Source organism: Juglans microcarpa x Juglans regia, chromosome 4D (assembly GCF_004785595.1).
Source record: "Juglans microcarpa x Juglans regia isolate MS1-56 chromosome 4D, Jm3101_v1.0, whole genome shotgun sequence".
Taxonomy (NCBI): domain Eukaryota; kingdom Viridiplantae; phylum Streptophyta; class Magnoliopsida; order Fagales; family Juglandaceae; genus Juglans; species Juglans microcarpa x Juglans regia.
In genome coordinates, this window is record NC_054600.1 from 25,512,315 (window position 1) to 25,529,644 (window position 17,330).

Sequence of the window (17,330 nt, forward strand, 5' to 3'; positions counted from 1 at the left end):
TTTTATTCTCCTTCTATTTGGGCTCAATGTTTCCAAGATCCGTACGAACCTAAGTAGAATATTGGGCCAAACATAAATAAATCCTTAAACTGGAATCTCAATAGTATTTTTAAATTTTTTTTTTTTGAAATCTCAATACTATTTGATTTCGTCGACTTAACTCAATAGCTTAGGAAAAAAAAAAAACTCAATAGCTTTTTAGATAAAGATGGATTGGGCACGAGTTTACGATCTTTTATATTCTATTTTCTGGGCCTAATGTTTCCAAGGCCCGTATAAATTAAGTAGGAAGTTAGGCCCAAACCCGAATGGAGAAATCGTTTTAACTAAAATCTTATTACTATTTGGAGAAGGAATGTAGTAGCCGGTAAAATATCTGAGCGTGAACGTTCGTTCTCTCTCCCCAAGCTCAAGCGATAGAGAAGAAGCAAACCTCTGTCGTCGCATCCTGATCAGTAATAACAATTCTTATAACCCTAGTCCTCGTTCTGGTTTTTCTCTGAAGATTTGTAGATCTAAGAGATCGGGTAAACTCTTTAATCTCTCTCAAATTTCTTAAATTTAAAGCCGGTAAATAGGGTTTCGTAGTAGATTAGAATCGGGATTGCCTTGTTTAGTGTCTCCTGTCCTCACTTCCTCTCGGTGCAGGTTATTTCCCGAGAACATGGTTTCCTCAACAGCCCTTCGTCATGAACTCGACCCTAATTTTTTCTGCAGAAAACGGCTGAAGGTTTCGGATTTCGAATACCAAGATCAAGATGCACATATATGTCTAGGAAATCATGTTGATACTGCCTCGTCCATGCAGCATGCTGCTGAAGGATGCTCTTCTCATGGGTATTATATGAATTACATGATGCCTTCGTAGTTCGTATTCCTACTTGTCACGCTTCTTTTGTATTCGATTCAATTGTTGTTATCATATTAACGAAGCTTCTTCAGGTGTGAGGACCCCAACCACGTTTCTTCATCTTGCTGCAATTTCGATGAAAAATGTACTTCATGTTCTACAACGGAGATGAGCTGCCAATCTAATGGCAATGGTGGCGAGATTCCGCAGTCATGTAATAGTGGGGGTACTTCATACCTGGAGAAGAGTTACTCTGCGTATGGTACACCTGCTTTTGTGAGTGGTTGGATGTATGTTAATGAACAAGGGCAAATGTGTGGTCCTTATATTAAGGAACAGTTATATGAGGGTTTATCTACTGGTTTCTTGCCTGATGAGCTTCATGTGTATCCTGTGGTAAATGGGGCATTGATAAACTCTGTACCGTTGAAGTATTTCAAGCAGTTTCCTGACCATATCGCCACTGGTTTTGCGTATCTGAGCTTGGGCATCCCAAGCACAACCACTCCAATGAATTGTATTACCTCTGGCCCTACTGTTTATTCGGAGTTGCAGTCAGTTTTCCAATTACCTGCCAACAGCAGTTATAACTCAAATCAGTCAAATCAGCTGACGTTAAACCTTGATGCAGTTAATTCTACATATCAGCTACCGGTAACCCTCCCCCCCACCCCTCCGGGGGTTTTCTTTTCAGCCATTTGTGTTTTGTTTTTTCTTTGAAGGCATTTGAGTTGGGTTCTACTTTATGAAGCACCTTTCGGAAAGTTGCCTACATAGTTTAACTTTTGTTTTTGTTTGTTTGTTTTTTTTTTTAATTTAAATTTTCTATTCCAGTCAGGAGATGAATCTTGTTGGTTGTATGCGGACGATGAGGGGAGGAAACATGGACCACATTCTCTTTTAGAACTACATTCTTGGCATCGCTATGGATATCTCCCAGACTCATTAATGGTAGAATGAATTTGTTTCATTATTTTGATAAAAAAAATTATTTGTTACGAGAATTGGGGAATGTATTCAGTTTAGAGGCCGTTTTTACAATATGTGGTGTTCTCTCTATTTGAATGGTTAATTATATTAACTAACTTGTTTGCGTGCATGATACTAATACCTATAAAGTGAATTAGAATCTCTCACTATTATACTTGTATTTTATTTGGAATAAAAGAAGCTTATTAAGATAAAGAGAAGCATGCTGGACCTCTCTGCCCAATTTGGGCTACAGGAATTTTCATTGAATATTGTCACCTGATTGCCTTGACTATTGGGACAAAGATAAACGTGCTAGAGCGCTCTCCCAATATGGGAACAAATATCCATCAACCCCTCCTATTTCAGTAAAGGAAATCACACTTTACCCCTTCCCCCCAACTACATAAGTTGCAATTATCCTCAATTATAACTTTTAAGATGATGAAAAATAGGTGACGTGGCATGATCTAAACATTGGATCTTAAAGGAGGCAAATTGCAAACGGAGAAATAGTTTATTTTTTTGGGCAGGGGTGTTAAAATGAAAACTTTCTTAGTTTCGTGGTCATATAGAATCAGTGGTGGTTTGAGGTGAGAAGGGGAATTTTCACTAAAGAAACTTCCTGCTCAGCTTAGGGGGGTTTGGGTCAGAAAATACGTTTGGACACATTACTCTGAAAATTCACTGATTGAAAAAAAAAAAATTGGACACATTACTCATTTTGTCGATGATTTCTATTTTGTTGTCAGTTATTGCCCATTGGGAAAATCTATTTCCCACTACCAGTAATCTTTGCTGCTTCTCACTATGGTACTTTGGTCAATTTCATTTTGCAGATTTATCATATGGAAAATAAGTTTAAACCCTTAAGGTTGCTATCTATTATGAACACATGGAATACTGGTGGCTATAATATTGGCTCCACATCTGTTTCCGAAAGCAACGAGACTGGCTCTTTGCAATGCTTCATTTCTGAAATTTCTGAAGGAGTATCTTCCCAACTGCACTCAAGCATTATGAAAGCAGCTCGTAGAGTTGTGTTAGACGAAATCATCAGCAATATTATTGGAGAGTTTGTTACTACAAGGAAAGCTGAAAGAAGACTGAAGCATGAATCAGTTAATCATGCTGCCCAAAGTTTCCCTTTGAAAAGCGCAACGGTAATTTATTCAATTGCTGAACAAGATACTGATGCTGCATTTTTTTTTCTTGCTCGATAATTTATTATGTTCTGCTTTGACAGTCTGAAATTTCTGGGGAAAGGAAGGATTGCGCTGCCTTTGCATGTGACGCTGCGGTCTCCACTACTATTGCTGACCAGACATGTATTAGTAAAATTTCAGCACAACCTCTCGCAAAAACTAGATCTGTTGGGAGCGTTGAAAATTTTTGGGGTTCTTACGCTGTTGTTTGTGGAATGCTCTTTGATTATTGCATGGAAGTCATGTGGAATGCTGTGTTTTATGATACTGTAGCAGAACACTCCTCTGCCTGGAGAAAGAGAAAACTTTGGTCAGGCTATCCGAAATTTAAGATACCTGGTGGTGAACTTGGGGATTGTGGAGAGAAGTCCGAAAGACTACCTGATGAAAAGGTAAGTTATTAGCATACTTGAGGTTCCTTTCTTATTTTCCTTGCACTGTTTTTGTTGTATATATTAAAATTTAAAATGGTTTTACAGTTGCTGCCCTGGAAAGAATCTGCTTGTGATGTTGATTGCCCTCCTGGTTTTGAAGTGGTGGCAATGGTTACAGATGATCATGCCCAGTCATCATCTACCATGTCCTCATTGGCTCTTGTGGGGGGAAATTCATTGGCAGAGAATAACCTGCTATACACTGACCATATGAATGCAAACATGACATCTGTTTTAGAATGTGTAGAACGTGAGCTTCATTTTTCTGCGAAGGAATCTTTGGAGGAGTATCTTGAAAGTCTTGTTGAGGAGGAATTGAGGAAATACTTCAACCCTGTTGAGAATGACAATCTGAATGAGGTAACTCAGAATGTATTTTTTTTTTCTTTATATTATTTGAAACAATACCCCCCCCCCCCTCTCCCAAAATCCAAAGAAAAAAAAACAACGCTATTAAAATTTTAGTTTCCAGTCATCTTCCTTATGTATATTTTGGTCATGAGAGTCGAGTCTGGTCATTTTTCCTTATGTGGAACAAACATGCTGTTGCTGCAGAATGATGTTGCTTCTCCTATTCAGTGCCCTCGTCCAAGCGACTATGATTCTTCACACATGGGTGATGAACTAAGAACTAGTGCAAATGAAACATCTGGCAATGATCCATCACAGGCAGCTAAACCCATGAATCAGTGTTTGTCTGAAAGTTGTATGTCTAATTTGTTGGCTAGTGTGTTTAAGGATTTGTGCACGGACATTGACAATATAGTTGATTATGAAGAAATGAACGAGCCACCAACCCCCGGATTTGAAGATAATCCAAAGATTCCTGCTCCATTGACTATTCATAAGTTTCGACCCTCAAGGTCAGATGAGTTTACCCCTATGATTGGAGATTATGTTGCAATGGCACTGTGCCGGCAGAAGTTGCATGGTGACGTTCTTAGAGAATGGAAATCCTTGTTCCTTGATGTTTGTCTTCATCAGTTTATTACATCGTGGCGTGCTTCAAAGAAACCCTATGAACCTGATGCCAATGAGGTACACAAATGTTGATCTAATATGTGTGTCTGTGTGCTGGAAGATCCATTTTTTCCAAACTAATGCTTATATTTTGTTTCAGGAAAGAGAATTTAATGCAAGTAAAGAACGTTCTGGAAATCCTCCTACTTTAGTTGGCAAGCACATTCATGAAGCAGGTACTCTGAATGTATCCCAGGCGATTGGTAACTATACATATTACCGCAAGAAAAAGTTGTCGAAGAAAAAATTGGGATCTGCTTCTTTCTGTCTGACTCCAACTAATATTGGAACAAGTAATCAATCTGTGGAAAAGTCTAGGAAACATGCTGCTGGTGATGTATCTAAGACTCTGGAAGTTCAAACTGCTGCCATTAGTACTAAAAGACTGGTACCAAATAAAAGACGGACGAAGTCAGTCCTTGTTAATGGTAGTTTGCCCAGTGATCGGTCATCGACCAAGAATGCAGGTAGCCAGAAAGAACTGAAGGTTGCTCATACAATTCAGAGTATGCCACCTCTATTTACTAGTTATTTGGTAGTCTCAATTTTCTGACTGTTACGAATATTGCTGATATCTGCACTGTTAACCGTTTTGTCAGATAACAAGGTCTCGAGAGATGCTGCTGTTAAACCTAGCAGGGATAGAGCTTCGTCCTTATCTAAGAATCATAATGATATTGAGAAGGTCGTTGAGAGCAACATCCATGATGTTGCAATTCGAAAAGAATGTAATGGTAATTGCTAAAAAAGGCTGAAGCGTTAAAGAGTTTTTTTTTTCAATTATTTCTATTCAGTTTTTATGTAACACAAGCATTTTTCATTTTAATAATATTGTTAGAAACACATGCATAATACTTGATCATATATGGATTTCTGTTCATGCGTGCAGCAACTAAAGTGTTAAATATAAAAAGAAAGCATATAACAGACAATGCGCCATCGTCACGTCCAACTAAGGTTTCAAAAGTAGCTGATGGTCCTTCCAAACAAGCAGCATGTGGAAAGTTTGCTGTGAAAAAGACGAAGTCCGCTAAATCAAGGGCACTAAAGACCTACCCTAGATCTGATGGTTGTGCTCGGTCATCAATCAATGGCTGGGAATGGCATAGATGGTCCCTGAGTGCAAGCCCTGCTGAAAGAGCTCGAGCGAGAGGTGTTCAGTTTATTCATTCCAAGTATTTTGGTTCTGAGATAAATGCTTCTCAGTGGTCAAATGTCAAGGGTCTTTCGGCAAGAACAAACAGGGTGAAGGTTCGCAATCTTCTCGCTGCTGTGGAGGGTGCTGACCTTTTGAAAGCTACTCAATTAAAGGTGGTTGGAGGCTTAATTGTCTTGGAATTTATTCTTTTGCTTTCTTTGAGCAATATAAAGTATCCATTGTTTACTTATCAAAAAAATAAAGTATCCATTGTTACTTTGCAGGCAAGGAAGAAGCGCCTACGTTTCCAACGGAGCAATATACATGATTGGGGTCTTGTTGCTCTAGAGCCAATTGAGGCAGATGACTTTGTCATTGAATATGTTGGAGAGCTAATTCGTCCCAGGGTAAATTTGACTTTATGTTTTCTATACCAATTGTCATTTTGTCTTTTCTCTATGGCATGTCTTGTGCAATTCTTAGATTATTTAGTTGTTAAACCGAGTTTCTTGGTTTTGCAGATATCTGATATACGGGAACGCCATTACGAGAAGATGGGAATTGGCAGCAGTTATCTTTTTAGACTTGACGATGGCTATGTGGTTAGTAGAGCAACGTTTAGTCTCTGTAGATCTTGCAAATTTGTTGCTTTATGGCCATGTTTAGGGTAATATATATAGATTCTGGTAAATTGAATTCCTCTGCATGTTTCTGAAACTATTAAGCTTTTAATTCCTCCCCTAACACCCCCCCCCCCCCCCCAAAAAAAAAAAGGGGGGAAAAAAAGAGAAAAAAAAAAGGCGAACCCCCTCTAGAACAGATGCAAAGATATACAGATAAAAAAAAAAAAAGGCACACTACCCTTTTCTTTTCTTCTCTTCAAAAGCTTCAAGAAATACACTCCTCAATGGCTGGGGCACATCATGTTCTGTTGGTATGTTTTAATAGGCTGGTTCATTGATAGCCTTTTTCTAATACCTTTTCTTTGAAATCTGTGTAGGTCGATGCTACAAAGCGTGGCGGAATTGCTAGATTTATAAACCATTCATGTGAGGTAGCTATATAAAATATATGCAAGTTAGTTTTATCAGATATTATGTGATTCCTTACAGAAAAAATATAATATGTGATTTCTTTGCCCTCATATTTTAAGTTATATATACCTTTCAGCCTAACTGCTACACCAAGGTTATAACTGTTGAAGGACAAAAAAAGATCTTCATTTATGCAAAACGGCATATAGCTGCTGGTGAAGAAATTACTTACAATTACAAGTTTCCTTTGGAGGAGAAAAAGATCCCCTGCCACTGCGGTTCTAGGAAGTATGATTAATGTTTCACTTGTGTTCATTACTTTGGCTCATTCTTGAAGGTCTTGGTTGCTACTGAGCAAGAGTTACTATAACTCAATAAAATCCTTGTTTTACTGATAAAAAAAGAGTTACCATAACTTTTATTTTTGGCAAAATAGATCTTGCAAGCTATAGTTGCTGATTCTAGCGAGACTTGAGAAAATCTATGAGTTGAAATTACTTCAGCTTACAATTCAAAGTTTTATCATTTTTGCTATGCTGCGTTAAAAAATATTCTCTTTGTACAGGTGTCGTGGATCATTGAATTAAGTTGTTTGAGTTGCCAATCCTGGTATGTTCTGTGGATAGTAGTTTCAACTGAGTTTTGTGCTAAAATCACTTTATAACACATCCATTTTTCAATGCTTTTGTAGGCCATTTTCGAGTTTTGCTTCTCATATTGTTGAGTTGGCCATGATCTTGCCATGGGTATGCTATTGTAGTCTCCAATTCATAATCATTTGAATTGCATCTTACTTTATTCTGTGCTGCTGCTTGCCATTCTAATGATCGGGCTATCTTTAGTTGAGAAAGTGTTTAGCACTAAAGATACAACTTTTATTCCAATGTTGAGCGCTTTTGATGTGGATGTATTTGGGCCTCTAGAGAACTCTTGATACTTATAATAATTGGACCATGTTGTAACGCCCCGGTACCGGATGGGTCGGAGAGTTACCAATTGTCACCTAAACTCTTATTTCATAGTACATATATAAACTCAAATTTCTTAATTACACATACAACTCATTGTTTCAAACCAACTACTACAATATAATTAATCTAAAAACACCACAAAGTCTTATAAATGTCATCCTCTCACATACCATATCATCAGAACACGACAAATTTATCGAATAACATTCTTTAATAACCATGACATCTTTTTGTGCTGAATCCTCTATACTTAAATAATCTCGCCCATGCTCCCTAAACTTGATCTTCAACTGAAATATTCAAATCATCTGAAAAATAGTGGAGATAAGAGGTGAGTTATTAACAACTCAGTAATCAGAGAACATATACTAGTATGTAAACTTAAGCATTTATAGAGTTCAGAATACAGAACAAAACATTTTTCCTTTCAGAATGCAGAAATCAAAACATGTTATCAAAAATATCTAAGCGAAAGTTCGAAATATTCATATTCAAAAATATCTTTTGGCATAACATAACTGAGCCTCATCATCATCATCATATCAGAATAGAGGTCATGTTTAACCCTCGTGGTAGGGTTGTGCATCTGCAGATAGCCAAGCTGAACATAAATCACTCGTCACCAAATGGTGTGCACTCAAATAGAGGCCACTAATATAACTCGTGGCAAGGCCGTATACCACTACCATACCAATGGCGTGGCAGGGCCGTATACCACTATTATACCCGAGGCAGAGACTTAATAGAACACTAACATAATCATATACAAAATCAGAAAGTCATGCCAAAGGTTTTTCAGATGCCACATCATATCAAAACAAAGTACTGAACATATTCAGATCATTTCACATATTCAAAAACAGATTCAGAATATCTTCACATCACATGTACAAATTTTAGATTTCATATTCGCTCTTTCAAAATGCCAAAATATTACTCATATCTACACCAGTCATGATATAAACTCTCTTTTATACCGATTTCATGAGTAATGCAAAATACATAACTGAGATTGTTTTCAAGTTTTCTATACAAAACATAACATGCATATTTTTCATAAATCAACTTCAGTTCATATCTTTTTCATGGAAAGTCTAGCATAGGAATCTCGCTTACTTAAACGGAAGATCGGATTCGGCCCTGTCCCTATAACCAGATCTAGGAGAGTATGGCGGGTCAAAAGGAAATCTGGGTTATTTGAAGTGGGGTCTACATCGGGTATTGACGTAGAGACATCAGTAACGGAATGTCATTTGCCTCGTGTAACACAGGATAGATCGATAGTCGATATTACACCCTTGGTCCCTGAAGAAACTATGGCTCCCTCGTCAGAGTTGCAGGAAAAAGGTGTACTGCCGAGGTCTGAAGGAGATGTAGGATCCGCTATCACCCCAGAGGTGAAGGGACTTGTTGTGACCCCAGAATCTCCAATGAGGACCCCGATACCATTGGAGAGAACCAATGGAGTTACTGGAGAACCAATGGGTTTGGTGTTGGTGCCTTGTGTAGAGGAATGTCTAGAGTCGGGAGTGCAGGTTGATGGGGATATTGTGGCTCCCCTGGTCTCTCTTCCTCCAATAGCGGATTGGATTCTGCCTAAAGTTAACGAGATTCAGTAGTTCGTGAGAATTTCACATGGAGGATGTGAAGACTAATTTAACGAACTAATTACTACGATCGAGGCAAGCGGCACACTTGAAACCAAATCAAGCTTCAAGAAAAGTAGGGAGTTACAGCGTCTCTTTTCGACAATCAACTACGACGCTAAGGGTGGTAGTTCAACTAGAGGGAAGTCTAAAGGGAGGGTATTGTGAAGACGAGAATCAAGGTGTTGGGGTTGGTGTTCGGGTAGAGTTTTAGTTCTACAGGAAACAAGGATTGGGGTCAGGTACGATGTACTTTGGGTTGGTTTTTTTTATAGGCATTTTGGGTCATTAGGGGCTTTTGGGTCATTTTGGACAAGATGTTTTCTTGTATACATTTAGTGTACTTGGTTTCTCCTTTTGATATATACAATATTTTTACTTATAAAAAAAAAGGAATCCCGCTTACTTGGATCGTCAAATTTTTATTTTTATTTTCCCACAATAGTGCCGAACGAAATCAATCGTCACCTATAAAATAGATACGTAATTTACTTAAATCTCTAATTAAACCCATACTTTGATATTTAAGCCTGAAATACTAAAATAACCTTTTTGCCTAAAATTTTAAAATTCTTGTAAGCCTCATATAAATCAACATTACTAAATATCTCTGACTAATGCATCAAAAATTTAAATTATTTTCCACCTTCAAACGCTTAATTTCTCCTGGTTTTATCAATCATATTGAAAAATATTACAACTTATCCCATAAATCTTTCAGCCAATTCCCACTTGGTCCATTAAAAGATTCTAACACAATTATCAAGTCCAATAAAATCTATACTCTGCCAAAATAAATTTTTGAGCCCGCAGTCTACTCCAAAATTACTAATTAAATACCAAGTGGACTTTTCATACATGTTAACCCAAAAGAAAAATTTTTTAGAACCTGCGATTAGCTTGGGCTTGGTGCTGGGCGTAGGTGTTACAATGTGCTGATTGGTAGCTGAATGCTCGTTTGAGGGCATATCCCAAGGCAGAGTTGTACTTTTGGTTTCATTTCAAGTATTATGACATACACTTGATGGAACTGGCTGGAATATTATCTGCTATAATGGGCAGAAAGTTTCCATGGCCATGTAGGCATCATGCAATATACTCTGTGGAGGGTCTGTTGGAATTTTATTGCTATAGAGGCCTAGAAGGTGTTTCTTGTGATGTTGACAAGTTGCTTTGGCCGCAAATTTTGGTTGACCTGACCATCTCTCAAGTCCTTTTTCAGATAAAATAGTTCTTAATGAAATTTCGAAGTAAAATTAGCATTGAAAAGTGAACTAAAATAAAAGATTAGAAAACTACTCATTCACAATGATTAAAATAGAATGTGCCACTTTGGGCCTTGGATGAACTGTGTGCTACCCATTTGAAATTGTAATATATTTCTTGTGTTTTTTTATGGTATTGAAATGAGTGATGATTGCAATGGTTTAAATTCTTTAGTCATTTTTTGTACAGGCAGTGGCATTCTCGATCCTTTGGGATGCAATTTTGTCGGTGCATCTAGAAATTTCTTTTAGTTTTTTACATGAAATATAGGGATCTATAGGGGAAAACCAGCTAATCTCCTTCCATATAGGCCTGAAATTTTTTTGTTGTGGTTGCAGAAGAGATTGTGTTGACTGTTATTGTTTTTTGTTGTGTTTATATCCAAGACATATTCTTGTGTTTAATCTTCTTTGTTTATCTTTATTTTATGTTTAGTTGGATGAGCGAACGTGGATTCAATGGGCATACAATTTTGTCGCTTGGCACTCTTGGAGGTGTTTCAATATTAGCCTGTCGTTGGTAGTTTCAAAATAACAAGATGATGAGTTGGAGCAGGGTCCTTTGGTAGGGTTTATTATCAGTTGTATGTTTCCAATCACCACGCTGTTTAACTGAAGGTGAATATTATATTTTTTTTTTCAAACTGCCTGTTTTTATAAGATGTACAATCTTTAAAATATGGGGTTATAATTAGTGTACATTCTGTTTCCTATTTTACAATGGGGTTGTAGTGTTCATATAAACTTGTCTGTCCACATAAATAAGTACTTCCCCTGTCCATATGTTTACTCCTAGTAGCAGGCCTGCCCCTGTTTTTGTACTCATTTTGTTTATCCCAATTAATTTATCGATTTCATACATTGAGCGGTTTGGGCACAATATTGTCTCTTCTGCTATGTGCTATAGTTCTCATCCGAATGAAGAACATGCCGGGTTGTTGTAACACCCCAATGGAAAGCCCAAACCACATGACCTATATTCCAAAATGACTAGTCAATGATACAATTGAAACCCCATTAGAACATTATAAAGAGCGAGAACTTCTCATTCCCAAGCAATGTGGGATCCCATACACCACCTACCTTATCCTTTATCATATGGGGTATCACAATCTCCCCCCTTAAACTCCCGACGTCCTCGTCAGGCGTGTCCATCGTAGGTGCACGGTTTAAGTTCCACATTTCTGGTTGCGATAGGCTCTGATACCATTTGTAATGCTCCAGTGGAAGGCTCAAACCACATGGTCTATACTCTAAAAGGATTAGTTAATGACACATTAAAACCCATTGGAACATTATAAAGAGCGAGAACTTCTCATTCTCAAGCATACACCACCTACCTTATCCTATTATCATATGGGTTATCACAAGCCCAATACTTTCAGTGCATTGTGTCATATGCTTGGTCTGCGACAGCAAGCCCATTGCTACTAGTGTGCTATAGCTGCGAGAGCGCTGCACCAATTTTGCAACAAGACTGGAAGGCCGACACTGTTAAATCTACCCACCTCCTAAACCTAGTTTTTGACACCTTTAACAGCTTACTTGCCAACTCTACCAAACAATTGCACCAGAAGCCAATGAGTGGTTTTTAGTATCTTCTAGTGGCATTTTGCAATAATCTCTATAGTTATTTCTTATTTGGCTTGCCATTGAGACATTATTTAAGATGACCACTCAACTTCTGTTGTCTATTGAAAACAATACCAATCCCCCCGATTGGGTGTCAATTCAATAATTGGTTTTGATTTCCAACATTTTCTCCCCCATGGATTGTACTTACCTTTTGTGCGTTTAAAAATATCAACTGCATGAGTCGGCATTGATGCAAAGGTTATGTTTTTTCAGGCTAAAAAGCTTATAGGTGTCAACGAAAGCTGGATAATGCGATTATGGTGATCACTATGGTTTAGACTTCTGCCTACTTGCGAAGATGAATTACTGACCCAATGTGCATTCTTGTAGATATCTCTCTGTTGCAGATGAGTTTCTTCCCTTAGAAACTGTAAATCAGTCTTTTGTTTCTTTACCACATGACATTTTGGAATATGGATTTTTTGTACAAACATGCATTATTCTTTGTTTTCCAATATAAAGAATATAGATTTATGTGGCAAATATTGGAAATGATACCAACGTCTCTGTTGGTGATTTTATAGTTGTAAGAATCTGTTCCCAGCAACTTAAAACCCTGTTTCAGAATTTCTTCCTTGTGTTGTATGATGAATAAGAAACCAAAAAAAGAAAAATTTAAGTAAACTGGAATTCGTTTCCTCTGTCCAATAGCTAGTGTTAAGTACTGGAATGGCTCTCAGGCGAGCCACCAATTATTTAATTTATCAGACGGCTTGCATTTTGAGCAGCTAATTGATTGCTGGAATTAGTCGTAATCTGTATGGAGGGCCCGATTCAAGTCTAGCTTTTGTTGAGATGATTTCCTATTAATGCCCTTCAATAAATTCCCATTTATGAAGCATGTTTATAAGTGAAAAATAAAAAATGAAAACGAGAGAGACTCGTTGAACTTGTTGCTGCTAGTTTCATGGGCTATACTCGTACTATATATGCCAGGTCATTTTTGTTATTTGAAAGAGTGGGTGGCTGAATTCAAGTGGAAATATATAGTTTTTTTTTTTTTTTTTTTTTATAAGTGGAAAGAGATAGTTTAGTTATATTTTGCAAAAAAACTCAATAATCTTTGATTGTTGTTGACAAAATCATGTAACTCCGAATCGCCAGTGGTGTTAAAGTGGTCAATGGTCATGCAACTCTAAACCCTTACTGGGGATGTAGGGTTAGTCTAGAGAAGCTACTTGGGAAAATATATTGTCGTGTGCTCTTTTTTCCATGCCAATTCTATAGATCCATGCGAGTTCCCAGACTTGCCCTTTTTTTTTTTTGTCCTAGTTGGGTTCTCTTTTCATTAATTCTTATGGTTGCAGGAGTAGATCAACTAGGAACGCCACTTAGCTGCTGGTCGGAGGTCTATTTATGTCCTCTGGTATGTTTCCTCCCCCACTTTATCATCACTCGTGCTATATATATTTCTTGCAACACCCAATTTTCTTGAATCGCATAAACAGTGAAGGTGGGGTCCGTAATGGGTATTTCCCAACTGGGCAATTGTCAAGCAAGATACCACGTTGAATGAGTTAAAACCAAGTGACGATCAAAACAAAAAGAATAATACTACTATGCCTCTTCAACTTGCCCCTCATTTTGACCACTCATGTATTTAATTTTTAAATTTTTTTTCTTAATGGTTAAGAAAACGACTATTAATGTATTGTTATTTTTTTAAAAAATGTTTAAACATGTTTAAAAATGTTTGAAATAAAAAGAAAAAAAGAAGAAAAAAAAGAAAATTGCAATTTGCACAATGGGGTACACCAAGTGGGCAAATTCAGGAGGCATAGTAGCACTACTCAAGTCTCAAACAAAAAAGATTGGCCATTTTTGCAGAGACATAGAAGGATATACATTGAACAGTATTTATTATGCCTTTGAAATACTGGTCCGGCGTGGCTATCTCAGACCAGCTCATTTTCCAGTCTGATTAACTGAAAAACATGATTTTTGTAAAAAGATAAAATAAAAAAGAACTAGCTTTGAAATTGAAACTACAGCCCCCTTTGATGTGATCCAAATTATAAGTCATGCTTGGGGGCACTGATGATTTTTTTATGGGGACTTGGTGAAAATCCCGAATGTATTTTCTAATTTTTAAATTGTTAGTCATGCTTTTAAATATACAAAACATATTTGTAATATTTTCTAATTTTTATTAACATACTAATTAAGATTCAAACTACACGGACGTTTACAAACATTCCAAGACATAGCTATGTAAGTAGATGAAAACAAAGTCGGAAATGGTGTCAAATTGGTTCGGTTCTTATCTTTGGACCACTCTTTAAGGTTGTTTTTGGAACTATCCTGTAATTGGGCTGTTGTGAGTTGCCCACCACAACCATTAGAAAACTAGGTGGCTGCAATAAGGAGATGCCCATTTTAGAAGATTGAAGGGAAGCATTCGTTGATGAGCTCTCATCTTTGTTGGTGAAGCATGAAGCTCGTGGACTGCAATAATAATGCATTTGGTGATGGTGTGTAAGATCCACGTGTGCCTGAGACGGCACGTGTGGTTCACGGGCCGGTTTGCAGGTCGAGGGTTGGTGGGATAGGAGGAGCATGACAGGAAGAAGCCATCTATCTAGGGGCTGACCGAGGGCTGTTGGACAAGATAGCCCTCTCTTCAACAACAAAAGAAAAAACGAAGCTATATTTTTTTCCCGTTTCAATTGGTTGGACTGGCTCCACAGCATGCACAAGATGGCTGTTTTATGCCCTTTTTTCGGTTCTTAGTATACTTCACACCTTGTCTTGCACCTTCCTTTACGTATTACATTAGGCGTGACTTTTCTCACATTGACTGAGCTTAAAGGTGAGTTTGAGTCAAAAAGCAAATAATTCGACGAGCCCAAAAAATACTTCCATGTTTCGGCCTATAAATGATTAGATTTTTAGGCCACCATTTCCACGTACATATGTTACTTTTTAACAGCATGCTGCATGTTGGTCGTGCTAATTACTTCACTCGTAATTGTCTCTGGCTAAGTTGATTGGGTGAAATGGCTACACTATGCAGGTTTTTAATCCTTGTACCGTTCAATCCTTAAATTCCTTTGTTCAAAGTGAGCATATAGATGTGATGTTCCTCAATTTTTCTTTGGCTTATTATTAGTAACTCCGCCTGTGTTCTTTTCAACCTGTTGCAATCACACAGCCGGTCCCAAGCCCGGATAAAGGAGGAGGGTTGTGAATTGTGATAGGTGGCGATCCATGAGAAAATTCTGTTCAAAGGATCAACAAGGCTTTAGAGTTCCCGGTTAGATAGATACATAAATTAGATTTTATAATACATGTTGAAGTATTTAATATTATGTTCGGACAAGAATCCTCTTCATTCGAGGTGGTCTGGTCATTTCATTTGTCAATATAGTGTGACTGTGAGTGATCATAATAATCCATGTTTTACACTAAATATCTACACAATTCATTTCACTTGAAATGGATAAGATCCTATTTTATGTTGCACGGAAGATTCATACGCATAGTAATAAATGCTATGGGATTCAGACAAAAAAAAAAAAAAAATGAGACGGTGATGAATTGAGTGTGTACTTCCAATGAAAGGAAGGGTTTTGATTTGTGTGTGGAATTATCCAGAGTCAATGTAAGTGGGCGGAAAGATAAACAAAATATCCCAAGAAGATGTACATTCGAAGCAGTAATTCCATGGTTGAACTAAAATTCCTTGAATAGGACTGGCTAATGTCGTGAACCTTAAGATATACCAGACAAGTAATGATTATTTCAGGCAATAATAAAAATGCACACATTGCTATCTCGTCCCTGTTCCTATCCTTGATGACGAAACGATGCTGACCCTCTCTCTCTCTCTCTCTCTCTCTGAGACATACACGTACACATACACGTGGGTTGCTAGAGGAAAAGCTATAATCTAAATGGCTGTCATCTTGAGCAATATCTAGTGGCGAGCTTTATTTTAAAGTTTCTCATATAAAAAAACCCAATAGATGTATCCAGCTTCTGCAGGCTGGCTCTAAAAACACCCCTATTTTTGGTTAAAGATGGAAGTGCTCGTGTATTAAACACGTAGCAAGCAGGGATGGGGGGAAGAGACCGAGGCTTGAAGCTTCGTGAAGAGCGAGTTAGTGTTTTCTTTCAAGTGGCAAAGGTAGTGAATTATCTTGTCTTGCATGCTGTCTTTATGTGGGTGTAATATCACGAGAGACAGAGAATTCACGGCTTAAGGTTGTAGTGCTCGACTTGTGTCGTCTTGCAACTAATTCCAAGATATGATAAAAGAGGCATGGTTAGAGCAAAGAGACATCATTCGACTAATCATGGATTAATGTTGTGTTATCAAGATATTTTGCACTTCTTTTACACCAATTTTTGCAAATGAATCGATCATTTGTATCATGAAATTATGTTTCAAAATAATATATATATATATATATATATATATATTTATACACTCTTGTGTTTGAATCTTTAGGCATTTTGCAAACTCAAAATACCCAATTCTCTTTATGTAACATTTCATTTTATTGCGAACTTGATGAAATTAATTGATAAAAGGTTGGATGGACAGAGTCACCCAAAGAAAGGGATTCCAGGGCCAGATGAAATTAAGAGGAAAGATGAGGGATCCAAGTGTAAACATTGTTATTCTTTTCTTCTTTCCGGACATGTCTTTATTTGTATGATCAAAAGCAGCCCAATCTTCATGCACGAGGTCTGACCGAAATAAAACGAGGGAAGATAAAGAAAAGGGTAAAAGGGCAAAAAAGAAAAAAAAAAAAAAGAAAAGAAAAGAAAAAAGAAGAAGAAGAAATACTTATTGCCACCATGCAATATAGCCTGATAAAAACAAATACAAGCTGTTTAAACCGAGAATAATTTGTTAATATGAATTTAGGAAGAATGCTAACGTAAACATGTACAATTATTTGTTAAAATTACAATGAAAAAATCTTCTCATCAGTCACTATTTATCACTCTATATCTTATGAAAAAATTATAAGTGTAGGATGTGAGAGTGAATAGTGACAGATGTATAGTAAATCAATTAATATCAAATAATTCTCAATCTAAAACTTATTGAATTATATTATGTATTTATAGCTTGTAATTTCATATTTTAAGGATGTTTATGGAAATTCAACTTATTTGTATCATCCAAAGAATGTTGTCATCTATAATGTATTA

General features: G+C 37.1%; 1 protein-coding gene across 2 annotated transcripts; it reads left to right on the top strand.

Annotated features, from left to right (window-relative positions):
* The first annotated feature begins 352 nt into the window (after window positions 1–352).
* Window positions 353–15,434, top strand: LOC121259922 (histone-lysine N-methyltransferase ATXR7). 2 transcript variants are annotated; one of them, XM_041161732.1, is made up of 19 exons: window positions 353–527; window positions 649–837; window positions 943–1,504; window positions 1,685–1,801; window positions 2,659–2,982; window positions 3,066–3,416; window positions 3,504–3,818; window positions 4,014–4,496; window positions 4,579–4,984; window positions 5,078–5,212; window positions 5,368–5,789; window positions 5,901–6,023; window positions 6,138–6,218; window positions 6,617–6,670; window positions 6,787–6,938; window positions 7,216–7,259; window positions 7,342–7,396; window positions 10,969–11,150; window positions 12,381–15,434. In XM_041161732.1, exons 2-16 carry the CDS (start codon window positions 665–667, stop codon window positions 7,235–7,237), a joined length of 3,720 nt encoding a protein of 1,239 aa, XP_041017666.1. In that variant the 5' UTR covers window positions 353–527; window positions 649–664; the 3' UTR covers window positions 7,238–7,259; window positions 7,342–7,396; window positions 10,969–11,150; window positions 12,381–15,434. The 2 variants fall into 2 exon arrangements, with proteins under 2 accessions (XP_041017666.1, XP_041017667.1); XM_041161733.1 differs by having other exon boundaries at window positions 5,078–5,206.
* Window positions 15,435–17,330: the final 1,896 nt, after the last annotated feature.